General features: G+C 35.9%; 2 protein-coding genes across 7 annotated transcripts in view; one reads left to right on the top strand and one right to left on the bottom strand.

Moving 5' to 3' along the window:
- Window positions 1-11291, top strand: part of LOC113809724 (rho family-interacting cell polarization regulator 2) — a 141127-nt gene extending 129836 nt beyond the window's left edge. For 4 of the 5 annotated variants that reach the window (XM_070140983.1, XM_070140982.1, XM_070140985.1 and 1 more), the window contains 16 exons: window positions 916-1020; window positions 1808-1967; window positions 2192-2349; window positions 2731-2891; window positions 3734-3863; window positions 3990-4202; window positions 4620-4736; window positions 4956-5156; window positions 5291-5392; window positions 6656-6778; window positions 7085-7231; window positions 7496-7648; window positions 8267-8390; window positions 8818-8989; window positions 9271-9418; window positions 9554-11291. In XM_070140983.1, coding sequence (XP_069997084.1) covers window positions 916-1020; window positions 1808-1967; window positions 2192-2349; window positions 2731-2891; window positions 3734-3863; window positions 3990-4202; window positions 4620-4736; window positions 4956-5156; window positions 5291-5392; window positions 6656-6778; window positions 7085-7231; window positions 7496-7648; window positions 8267-8390; window positions 8818-8989; window positions 9271-9418; window positions 9554-9931 — 2592 coding nt within the window. In that variant the 3' untranslated portion in view covers window positions 9932-11291. The remainder of the gene's footprint in view (window positions 1-915; window positions 1021-1807; window positions 1968-2191; window positions 2350-2730; window positions 2892-3733; window positions 3864-3989; window positions 4203-4619; window positions 4737-4955; window positions 5157-5290; window positions 5393-6655; window positions 6779-7084; window positions 7232-7495; window positions 7649-8266; window positions 8391-8817; window positions 8990-9270; window positions 9419-9553) is intronic. The other variant, XM_070140986.1, reaches the window with a different exon arrangement.
- LOC113809723 (leptin receptor gene-related protein) overlaps window positions 11148-12500 on the bottom strand; it is a 13849-nt gene continuing 12496 nt past the window's right edge. For both annotated transcript variants that reach the window (XM_027361398.2, XM_027361400.2), the window contains one exon: window positions 11148-12500. This exon is cut by the window's right edge and continues 3046 nt beyond it. The gene's annotated coding sequence lies outside the window, so the exon portion shown is untranslated.

The following is a 12500-nucleotide window of genomic DNA, read 5'->3' on the forward strand; positions in this document are numbered from 1 at the left end:
CTTCATTGAACATTGCTTGTTGAAGTTATTGTTTGCTGCTTTTAGCACAACCTCTAAGAATGCCAAATTTTATAAAAAAAAAAAAATTTGCTGAAATATGAATACATATTTTTATTAGACTCACAGAACACACTTGTTTGGAAAGAAGAAAAAAAATCCTACAATCTTCAGTGACAATTACCCTCTTAGCATGACCATACAGTTTTCATTTTATCAGTATGATATAGTTTTGCATAGGCATTTGGGGATCAAGCTTTTTCAGTATATATCTAATGGATGTAACATTTTCAGGTTATCCATTGCTCACTTTAATATTTATTTAACCTCCAGATCAACATCATTTGCTTATTTTATAAATTTGTTCAGAGGAAATCTCATAACACACTCCGTACACAGAACTATTTATTTTTTGTTAGTCTCAGATAGAAAGATTTGTTTATTTGACTTTGAATGGGGAATAGTGCTCTTCACAGATAGACCTTAAAGTTGATATGTTACACATCAAGTATAAGAACTTTGTAATGAATTCCATACAAGTATTAGTATTAGTAAACCTAAATAAACATAGGTTGTGAATTTTTCATCAATAATAAGTTAAGGTTACTCAAGGAGTGGAGAGACTATTTCTGATGCAAGAAAATTAGGGAAAGAAAGTTGCAGAGAGAGTAACAATGTACTTCTGTTGAACAGTAGAATTGTTATAACATAATATTGAAGTATATTATCACTGGCAAAAGAATTATGAATAAAAGTTTACAAGTATGTGAAGAGTTGTGCTTCATATGTAAATAGCCTGATATTGCGATTTTGTATAATTCTTTGTTAGTTGTCTTGAATTTATATAAAATTGTTGCTGCAGCATTATTTAGAACAGAAAATAACAACTACCTCTGACTGTACCCTAAAACTTTACAGCAAATAAAAGCAGCCGAGCGCTACCTCAAGAGGATAGAGTATCATCTGAGTAAACTGGAAGATTTGCAAGACCAGTACACGCTGCACCAGAAACTGCGTGATGGGGTAAGACTGACTCTCTCCCTCTCCCTCTCCCTCTCCCTCTCCCTCTCCCTCTCCCTCTCTCCCTCTCCCTCTCCCTCTCCCTCTCCCTCTCCCTCTCCCTCTCCCTCTCCCTCTCTCTCTCTCCCTCTCTCTCTCTCCCTCTCCCTCTCTCCTCCTCTCTCTCTCCCTCTTCCTCTCCCTCTCCCTCTCCCTCTCCCTCTCCCTCTCCCTCTCCCTCTCCCTCTCCCTCTCTCTCTCTCTCTCTCTCTCTCTCTCTCTCTCTCTCTCTCTCTCTCTCTCTCTCTCTCTCTCTCTCTCTCTCTCTCTCTCTCTCTCTCTCTCTATCTCTCTCTCTCTCTCTCTCTCCCTTCTTCTTCTCCTTCTCCTTTCTCTCTGTCCCCTCTTCCCTTTATCATTCCCTCTCTCTGAATTCTGGTTAAAAAAAAAAAAAAAAATATATATATATATATATATATATATATATATATATATATATATATATATATATATATATATATATATATTTTATATATATAGACACACACACACACACACACACACACACACACACACACACACACACACACACACACACACACACACACACACACACACACACACACACACACACACACACACACACAGTGAATGCACTGTAATGCATGTGATACAGTCATGATATGATTATTGAAATTAATTTTTCACAATTATGTCCATAGTAGCTTGCTATTTCACTCTTTTTTTTTATAAACTTTAGGGACAAAAATGTTTTATATTTATTAATGATGCACCTTTCTTGGTAATACAGGTCAGAACAATGGCATATGCTTATGCCCTCTCACCTGGGAAGGAGAAAGCATCTGCTCTCAGCAATGTGCGTTCAGGGTATAGGGAATGTACGGAAACGCTTTGTGCGCTGGAAGTCCAGATTGAGCAGTTGATTGGTACATTAACATTAGAAATGAAAGGTATGATAGCTTTTTCCTTTCTTGAAATATGAGTGTTCATGTTGAATGAATGTGGAACTTTAGAGAGAGAAAAAAAAATTCTTTGGACAGAGAGTATGAGAGAGAAATTGCAATTTGAATGAAATATTCTTTAAAAGATAATTATTATTTCTTATAACTAAACCATGCATTGCTCTAATGATAACCAGGAATGAGAGCCTCTAATGGCATTCTTACATTTGCAGGTATTCAAGGTTTTGCACGACTATGTCCAGGAGACGTGTTTGAAGTAACCCTAAAGCATGGGACACAGAAGTGGAAGTCTCGTGGACGAGTGTGCAAGGACAACTCTCAGACATGGGATAACCAGAGGACTGTCATCAAGGGACTTATTGGGGAAATGGTAAGTTCTTGGGAAGAAAGCAGTGATTAAAGCATGAGGAAATGAATGGGCAATCCCACCATTTTGTTTAAGAATTTAATGATAATTTTAATTTTTTTCCTTTTTCCTAGATTTATATTCAAGATTTGATTGTTATCATTTATGGTTAAGCTTCTTTATTACATGTAGTACCTAGAAAACTACATTAGATTTTTGAATTATATTTTCTTAGTAGTTGAATAAGTGTTTAGCAATACCCTTGACAGGGTAGACGAAGCCATCTCTCATTTCTTTTTGTTTTTGAATTGGTGTGCTTGTTCATATTTATTTCATTTTTAGGTTATGTACAGTATTAGGGAGACTTAAACACAAGATGGTTTTCACACTAATTGTTTATTCCAGTTGCTTATAAAGGCAGTTGAAGTTCGAGTTTTGGGTAAGACGGTTGTGATAGGCAACAAGGTGTGTGAGACGAAAGACCTCTTCTCACCACATCCACAACTCATGACTGTCAACCTTAATCCTTCTGGCTCACTTAAACTCAACATTGTTATTACGTGGAAGTAAGTACAGGACGTCAAAGTCTTGGCAAAGGCACTTGATGATACTTTTTTTTCCCAAGTTTCTTTCTTCGCTTGAGCTTTTGAAAGTACAAAGGCTTGGTCATAGGTCAGATTGGGAGTAATATTGGCAGTTCTCTTTATTTTTTTTTTTTACCATTATGCACTGGTCTTAAAGTGGTCTGTGCTTTTAGAGGTTGAATACAGCATATTGCATAGACACTTCCCTGATAATAATTGATCAGTAACATGGAAGAACATAAGATATGGGGATGGATCTGTATAACAAGAGAAGAAGAAAGTTCATTCTTCAAGAATTAGTGCAATGCTTTGCAATTTGTACCCCTACCATAGTTGACATTAGAGGTTATAGGTAATGTTGTCTTGCTACAATAGTTACAATAATCATTATATGGACCAGAAATTTATTTTAAACTTTTAGCATATAGTGAGTATGTAATATACACGTTTTGTTACATGCAGATTGATAATTTCTTTTCTGTTATTATAATGCCATCATTTTATCACATCAAAAATTAGTATCACCTCATCACACACTCATATAAAAATGTTCATAATACCAAAGAGTTCCTGAAATTTAAGTTTAGAGTTCCTGCCAAAACCTTTTTAGCTTCATTAGAAATATTTTGGGTAGATATAACTTGTATATATTTTTATTTAGGAATCATTTTTGTGAAAATAATATCCTATAGATTGAATTATAAGTTGGTTATGAGTAATAATTTTTCCCTTAGTTTTGCAGATTGTTCATATATTGGAATTATTTTGCCCTTCTGTAATTCATAGACATTATGACTTTTAATGTAAAACCATTTTATCATTAGCCCACTTGATGGTGTGGTTGAGGACACCTTGGTCAGAACACCGAGCATGTCTGCTACATCACCCGGCAATAAGCGCAGAACTCCAGTCCTGCACACTCTCAGCTCATCACCTCCACACACTGTTGGAAGTGTAAGTGATAATAAATATTGTTATAAATCTTGATTTTTAATTGCCTATTTATTTGGAATCGGTTTATTTACTGGATTTCCTGAGTGTCATTTAATGATGAATAAATTATGTTTTTTGTGAATGTAGGTTCCCTCCGGCAAGGACAGCGGTCTGTCCCCAGAGTGTGATCACGATAGCAGTTTTGGTAGTATGTCTGCACGTAGCTCAACAGCAGACAGTGCAAGTCCACTGTCTGAATATCGAGGTCTGCTCTCTTCTCACGCTGCTTTGTCTACAAGAACAGATAGCAACAGTCCTGTCTCTGACTACCAGGGACTTTCAAGGAGAACAGACAGTCAGGTAACTTGCTGAATATGTTGCTGAGTAGGTTGTTGGAGAAATTATAGTGATTTTTTTTTTTTTTTTTTTTTTTTTTTTTTTTTTTTTTTTTTTTTAAGTGAGAGAGAGAAAGAGAGAGAGAGAGAGAGAGAGAGAGAGAGAGAGAGAGAGAGAGAGAGAGAGAGAGAGAGAGAGAGAGAGAGAGAGAGAGAGAGAGAGAGAGAGAGAGAGAGAGAGAGAGAGAGAGAGAGAGAGAGAGAGAGAGAGAGAGAGAGAGAGAGAGAGAGAGAGAGAGAGAGAGAGAGAGAGAGAGAGAGAGAGAGAGAGAGAGAGAGAGAGAGAGAGAGAGAGAGAGAGAGAGAGAGAGAGAGAGAGAGAGAGAGAGAGAGAGAGAGAGAGAGAGAGAGAGAACTGATGAATTATTTTGTGGTATTACAGGATTCTATTCTTTTTGATGGGCGAGATTCAGCCAGCCCACAGTGTGACAATACTGGAAATTTCACTCTTGTACGGAAGAAGGAGAGCCGCGTTGAGCAGTGGGCCAGATACTCACAGGTTAGTCTTATAGCTGTAGATATTTTGAGGGATTCTATTAACATATAAGCAAAAAATAAACAGTTAGGTCCACTTTTAATTATTATATACTAGTAGGGGATATGTTTATCCTGTACTTCTTTAATACTGCTGACCATGTTATTCTTATGGAGAGGAGCAGACAGCTAAATCAAGAAACCTACAACTTAATAACTCATCATTCCTTTTCTGTCTCCACAGTTCAGCATCTCTCAGGGTTCAAACATGGATCTGATGTCTCGATCCTTCTCCCACATGTCCTCATACTCAGCTGGTCTCTCTCCCACAATGTCCCAGTCCCTTTCTCACCAACTGGACCTGCTCGGCACAGAGCCTGAGTCACTAAGGTGGGGGGATGGGCAGCATTGGGATGAGGCCAACCCACCTCTTACTCTTAAAAAGGTACCTAGATATTGGTGTGTCAGAGTTGGAAGGGTCAGCTAAATGTGAAACAGAACACTATAATTTTCATATAACCTGAATAGAAAAATATTTTGAATTATTGCATTTTATGCATATGCACTTTGATTTTGTAGGTTGTAAGTCGACTGCGGACTTGCTTAGAAGACATCCAGGGACAATTTCCACAGCTTCATACTTTGGAGGAGGCTGTCCTGGAACTGGATGATATGTGCAGGGTAAGAAAGTTGGTTATTTTATTCTTTTAGTGCTGAAATTTAAGGCAATGCCTGTTTATTTTGAGAGTTTAAAGAAAAAACAAAGAAACATATGGCATGGTTAAAGCTACTATAATGAAGGCTGAGAATTATATGTGTTTGTAAAGTGTTTGTTATCTTTCATGCTTTTGCTTGTTTATAAGACAATAATTTGTTTTTTGTTTGATATGGTTGTACCACATCCTGCAAGATTGTTAGAGGATCCAGAACAAGTTTACTATATGATACAGGAAGGCATTCTTGAATGACAATAAAACCTAATCCCTTACATGAACAAGAACCTAAGAAACCCTGAATTCCATCATGCATCTTTTGTCAGTTATACCATCATCTGTGTGGTGAACCTTGCTGTTATAACTAAAATGACCTGCTGCTTTATAATTTTTAACAGTAGATTGGAGAGAGCAAATTCTTTTAGGTAATCAGGATAGAGTTGATAATTGAGTACCCTGAATTTTTTAAATTATGCCATGGACGAATTTGAAAAACTTGAATTTGATTGTATATATCGCCTGAAGTTAATGAACAACAAACATGTAATATTAAACTTATAACTTCCCTATGCCATATAAGGTGGGAACCAGTAATACAGTCCTCTGTTGCTAATAAGGACAATGTGTGGAACAGCTCTGTATAGATGTATTTGAACTGTTTGAGTGGGCAGGCATTCATGGAAATATAATGGAAGAAATAGGGAAGAATACCCGGGTATTTTTCAAAATATGTTATAAACTGAATGAGACTGTAGAAAGAAAAATGTAGCAGCATCGTGGCATCATCATTTGGAATAAAAGGCAGCTTAAGCTACTGAAATTTTTTGAAGTGTCTGTGTGCAGAATTATTTGCCATTTTTCAGTAGATAGAAGTAAAAAATTATATTTTCAGGATGTGTATGTTATATTGCACCAAACATTCAGCATGCTTTCAGAAATGTGACAGTGATATTGGACTATCTTTACTCGGTTATCTTACTATTGAAGTCCTAGTCCTGCATTGAGATGCCTCTAAAGGCACAAAGGACCAGAAGGAATTTGAATAACTAAAGTGACAGTACTTTTTCAACACAAGACTTGATACATTAATACCATTTATTATCAGAAATAGGTTTCACTTTTGCCAAAGATATTTTCTAATAGTACACTCTTGTCAAGTCATTTGCATTAAGTGTATGCCAGTTTCCGATTAGTTAAATGAAATAGAATTTACCCCATCTTAAAATTTCAGAATTGCCGAAGCAGACGTGACAGCAACACTTCCGAAATTAGCCTTTCAGTTGAATCTGCGTTAGAATGCTTCGACTTCCTTAATGCTGAATGTGATGATGATTTTGAAGATGATAATCCAGATGTAAGTTCTAAATCATCTTGCTGACTGTTATTAGTAAATTTGATAGTTTAAGGCTTAGATTGATAAACTGTTCCATAGTCAACTATTAATACTAAATCTAGTTTATAAAATATAATAATAACAAATAAATACCTAGAAGGCTTTTTTATTAAACTTTCTAATTTGAAGACTGTGTGATTTTTCTTAATTAACCCATTTGGATACAAGTGGATAAAACCTCTTGATGATGTCTGCCAATAAAACCTACTGATATCCTCCTGCAAGAGATGCATCACTTAGTAAACCCACATGGCTTGTTCTCATCAGGCATGTGAGGAAAAGAAGAAAAAAGAAGCAGCGGCTGTCTTTGCGGGTCCATCATTACCAGACACAAGTCAACCTCTGGTCACTGGAACACCTCAGTTGGATTCTTTCCTCTACACTCATCTGAAACATGCTCTTCAGTTGTTGCAGGTAAGGGTAATTGTATCTTTATCATCTTGGTGATGGACAAAGTGAAGTGGTATTATTTGTTAACATTTTCCTTTTGGGAATCTGTGGACTGAGGAAAATCTTATTCCCTTTTCTGTTTTGTTTCTGATTCCTGTATCCACACTTGCTATAATTCATATCAAAAGGAAAAAATGCATAAGTTAGTATTTGTAATTCTTTACTCTGAGATTTGAGAAACCATGCAAAATCCTTTATAAATGACTTACTGTTCCATTGCTTCCACAGCATCTTGGATCATTTGGGCCCCTCAGGAGCAAAGAACGACACTCATTACAGCTCCTAGAGAATGAAGGGCAACTTGTAGCTAGAGTTTTAGCCCATAGACACAACTTTGACAGTCTTAAACCACAGCATATTATCACAGTTCCACATGTACAGGTCAGTAGTTCATATGCATATAGCTTAACCACTTGCCGCATGCATATATATGCCATGGCCACAGTATGTTTAATTGAGTAATTGTTTTTACATATAGATGGCTCCACAAGTACTAAGTCACCAATGAGCCAATTACGAGAACTACCTGTCTCACCTGTTTACTCCTATCCTTGATTTTCAATAATGTTATCTAGTATTTGATACTGGTGTTAATGTTGATAATATAGTAATTATAATGTTTTTAACAATTTTGATAGCATTAGTAAAGAGTATTTTCCCACTATTTCAAGGAAAGGTGAAGTCACAAGATCTACTAATTGACTCCTTTGTGGCTAAGCATTGGCAGAGCCTTCTATGTACAGAAACATTTAACAAAACAAAACTAAAGTGAACACAACATTGGGTTAAAAAGTATCTCAGGATGTGTATAAATTTTCTTTACACCTACTAATTGAGCTTTAAATGTTTACGCTTCAGAACTGTGTTTTATGATGGTAATTTAAGGCTTTACAGTAAAGTGAGACCAAGTGTTTTCAGTTTTTAAATTATTTTTATTAAGAAACTATATTTATCAAACTAACAGCAATTCATTTAATTAAATAAAATGGATCTATTCAGGTTCTTTGGGACTCTGTGTCTGGAGGAGATGATTGGTGTATCCAAGGACAAGCAGTTGTAAATGGTTTACAGCAGCTCGTGTCAACTTTAGTGGATCCGACAGTACCAGGTTTAGCAAGAAGAGGTAAGTGCATCTTTTTATACTTGGGAGTGAGAGCATGTGTGTGTGTTCATCAGTAAAACCCAGGCAGCCTTTACTATCACTACCACTAGGTTACAAATACACTCCCCTGGATTTGTTGTATCTAGACTGGCTCCTCCCCCCCCCCCCTTTTTTTATGATGGTGATTATGATAGTAATTAAGAAAACTGCTGACAAGATCACTGATTATAGATCCTCATTATATGAAAAAAAAGAAGATTAATTGTAGGATCTGGACAATGAATGCTTTAGGTTCCCTGTTAGCACACCAAAGCCAGGGGCTAAATGGGCAATACTTATTAAGCCTGATCCCATAGTCAGATAATGTTAATGGGACTTGGCATGTGTGTTTCTATGTATTCATGTGTGTATGTATGAGCTAAACAGCACTTTTATTTTGTATTTTCAGTGCTGGAAGACATTGTAAGATCAATGACTGATAGTGAAGAATATGATGGAAATTCAGTAGTGACTGTTGGCCACTTCCTTCAACACCTGCATAGGCCTCTTCAGCACACTGTGCCAGCTACAGCACACAATCTTGCAATTGCTGATCTTTTGCTGTCTGCAAACACAGCAAAGTAAGTATTCCAAAGTATCTTTTTCATTATAAATTTATTGATGCAAATATTTCCAATGCATAAAATAAATATTACAACTAGACAAACATTGTAACATGGGTATTTTTGTTGTCATTTTTAGCTTTTTCAATGATTAGTATCCAATTTTCCTTTTTCAATGATTAGTATCCTATTTTTTAATACAAAAAAAGAAATAGAAAGGATTTTGAAGAAAAGTCTGGATGAAACATCAACTATGGTCATATTAATGTGTATCCTTACTCTGAATGTTGTACCTGCAGAGTGGAAGCTGGACTGCAACAAATCAAAGAACCCACTACCTTCCACATCAAGATTATTGGCCACCTGCTGGCAGGGCCATCTGAGCTGCGCCATGTTACAACCAACTTCGTAAATGGCCTTGCCCATGATAACCAACTAATGAACATGGTAAGTTTGACCTCATTCCGCATGGTAAAAAGTTGTCGTAATAAATATATCAAGCTGTATATTTATTTTATTAACAAAATGGATAGTGAAATGTAAGTATTTGGGTTACTTAGATTATTTATTTTCCTTTCTCAGATTCTCGAGTTGTGTCTCTTGCTCTTGGAATCTGGCCGTACAAGTGACCGTGAGGCAGCCTGTGTCCTGCTGGGTGTATTAGCACCAATTGTCCCCTTAAACACAGAAAATAAAGAGACTGATTCAAAAAGGTCAAGCAAGAGCTCCAACAAAGCCAAGAAACATTCCTCAGCAAGTCAGGAAGGAACCCCTGAATGGCCCAACCCCATCGAGGTTTTGTCGTTCTTGCAACAAAACGATTCCAGTGGGGAAGTAAGGGAAGCAGCAAGGCGAGGACTGCTGAGTTTGGGTGCAGAGGGTCAGACAGCACTGCAACAAGTCCAGCTTTCATCACATGGGTTTCAAGGCATTGAAGTAAAGGAAAGAACCAAGCTGTAAGGCAATTAATGCTCTACTTCTGTGGGTGCAGCACAGCGGTGCAGCTTAGTGTGGGCAGAGTTAGTAAATCAAACCCTTTTCCAGTACTGGTAGTGTCTGGAAATGCTATATACAAAGAAGAGCATTGAAATTTCCTCTTTTCATTATTTTTTAAATATGTATAGTTCACTATTTCATGTATATGTTGTTCCTCTATATTGCTTTTCCAGCTTTTTTTCTGGAATAAATATGATAAAGTGCTGATTGGTAATATTATTGGTTAAAACAAAATGTTTGATTAATGCTAGATACTGTATATGTATACCATGCCAATAATAGGTCTTAGCCAACAGCTGTTCACTCAACCCTCTATTATCTGAGTAAAAATATAAATATATATATTAATTTTTGAAACCCAAATGTGATATGTGTAAATAAATAAATATGTTATATTTAATACATTATCAAAAACTTACCTATAAACATATAGATGCATGTCAGGGCTAATGACTTACTGATTTTGCTGTTCTTGGACAATAGAGGAGTGTGTTAATATGCTACATCTGCTCTCTAGCATAACTCGGTGAGCCTGAGAACTTGCTACTATACAATGAGTTATGCACAATTTACTGTAACCAGTGAAATGTTTTTACAACACTTTCTTAGTGTTATTGAGGTGTATTTTTTTTTAAGCACCATATACTCTATGCCACTTTACATACTGCATGTATAAATCTTGTACCATCTTACAAATTTACTTTATATGTGATTTATGATTTCCAGCAAATTTTATCTAGTCCTGTAATATGTAAGTGCATTTTTTAATTCATATACTTGAATCATTTGCTTGCAAGTCTTTGTTTGATGGACTTTGCAATTTCCATGTTACTGTTATATGATGCTTGTAACATGTATTCAAATAGATTAGGGAAGAAATGAAAAGAAAAAAATTCCACCCACAGTGAGTACTACAACTCTGGCTTTCACCCAACCCATGTGTGATTGTGCTTACTGTTGTCAATAGCAATGTATGTTGCAGCACCTGCAGCCCTGTTGTTCCTGTATATACTGTATGTTAAAACATTGTTCACCCTGTATATTGTTCTCCTAGCATAAGTGTGAAAATATTATACACTGTCATTTTATGCATAAAATAAAATGATTGACAGTTGCATTTGTTTCAAAGACAATATGGCCTCAACCTTCTGCAACAGTTGGGAGTAGTTATAAACCAAACTGAAGATTGACAGTTTTATTAAATATCTTAGCATTATATCTTGTTGGTACCACTTCTGCTAGTTTTGAGATAAAATGAACCCTATGGAATGCCAAGCATAAAATATATGTTGTATAAAAAATGTGTATATTAAAGATAAAATACATACACGACATTTTCATTTTCATGATACTTTAACTGATGTATTTAAATTTGTGAATTATATAGGTCAAAGGGCTTTACAGAATATGGGTAAAATATGCTGGGGTCTATAAATAACATCTGACAGACTCAAGATTAATACTATATAATTAAAACTAAAATCATAAGACAATAGCAATTTTTAAACCCTTACAAGGGAATTCAGACACAATCTCACAAACTTCAAACAAGGATTTTCATACTGCACTACCACGAACCTTTGAATTAGTAATTCTACACTGTGCAAATACCACCAAGTTAGTGTAAAAGCTGCTCTTACTCCTAATGAACATACAACATTCAGTGTAACTCAAACAATGCTACTCCTACCAGTTTACATGCAATATTAGATAAACAATTTATCACTTTAAAAACATTCTGTAAGATTCAACAGAACTCGTACAATTGAAGTCTGTGAAGGTTCTGACAGATATGTGCTTATACTGCTCTCAAAATAATAGAGTTTTTACTGGAACGGAGATATGTGCTTAAGAAATTACATTACAGATTTCTAGCTATATTGTGACAAAATAGTATTGTAGATATTTCTACATAATGGAAGATAGGAATATATAATTAACCATACCTAGACAAATCATACTGCATATCTTTTTCTTATACACAATAAGATATAAATTCTGCTCACACTGCCTGAAATCCTGCAAGAGAAAATTATATAACACCATATTTTACACTCCCAATAGTTTTGAGAAGAGTTTCAATGCTATGAAAAGCAATTACTATATGACTACAAGCTGATCATATGCACTTCATGCTGCATTTGGAACTGCTCATCCTGCTCGTCCAGACCAGTAGGCAAGATGTCTTGACCATTCGGAACCTCTACTATCTCATCCTGGACAAGTTGTCCCTCTTGTCCATCTCACCCACCTGTCAAGGTGGGCGAGCAGGACAAGATGACGTCACAATAGCTTTTGTATATAAACACTGACAGTTGCAGGCAGCCACAAGGTATTGATGGGTACTTTTATGGCCCTTTATTTAGGTTATCAAAGGATATTTTTGTATTTGCCAGTTGCAGGCAAGTTAAATATGCATCAAAGAAGTTACAAAAGCTTTGCAGTGTGTAAAATAAAGATACCAATACAGCAAATGAGTGAATGTTTACATTCGATCCTGTTGCATTCTGGGCAGCAAGGGTCTTGGAGGTTC

This window comes from Penaeus vannamei, chromosome 27 (assembly GCF_042767895.1).
Source record: "Penaeus vannamei isolate JL-2024 chromosome 27, ASM4276789v1, whole genome shotgun sequence".
Classification (NCBI taxonomy): Eukaryota; Metazoa; Arthropoda; class Malacostraca; order Decapoda; family Penaeidae; genus Penaeus; species Penaeus vannamei.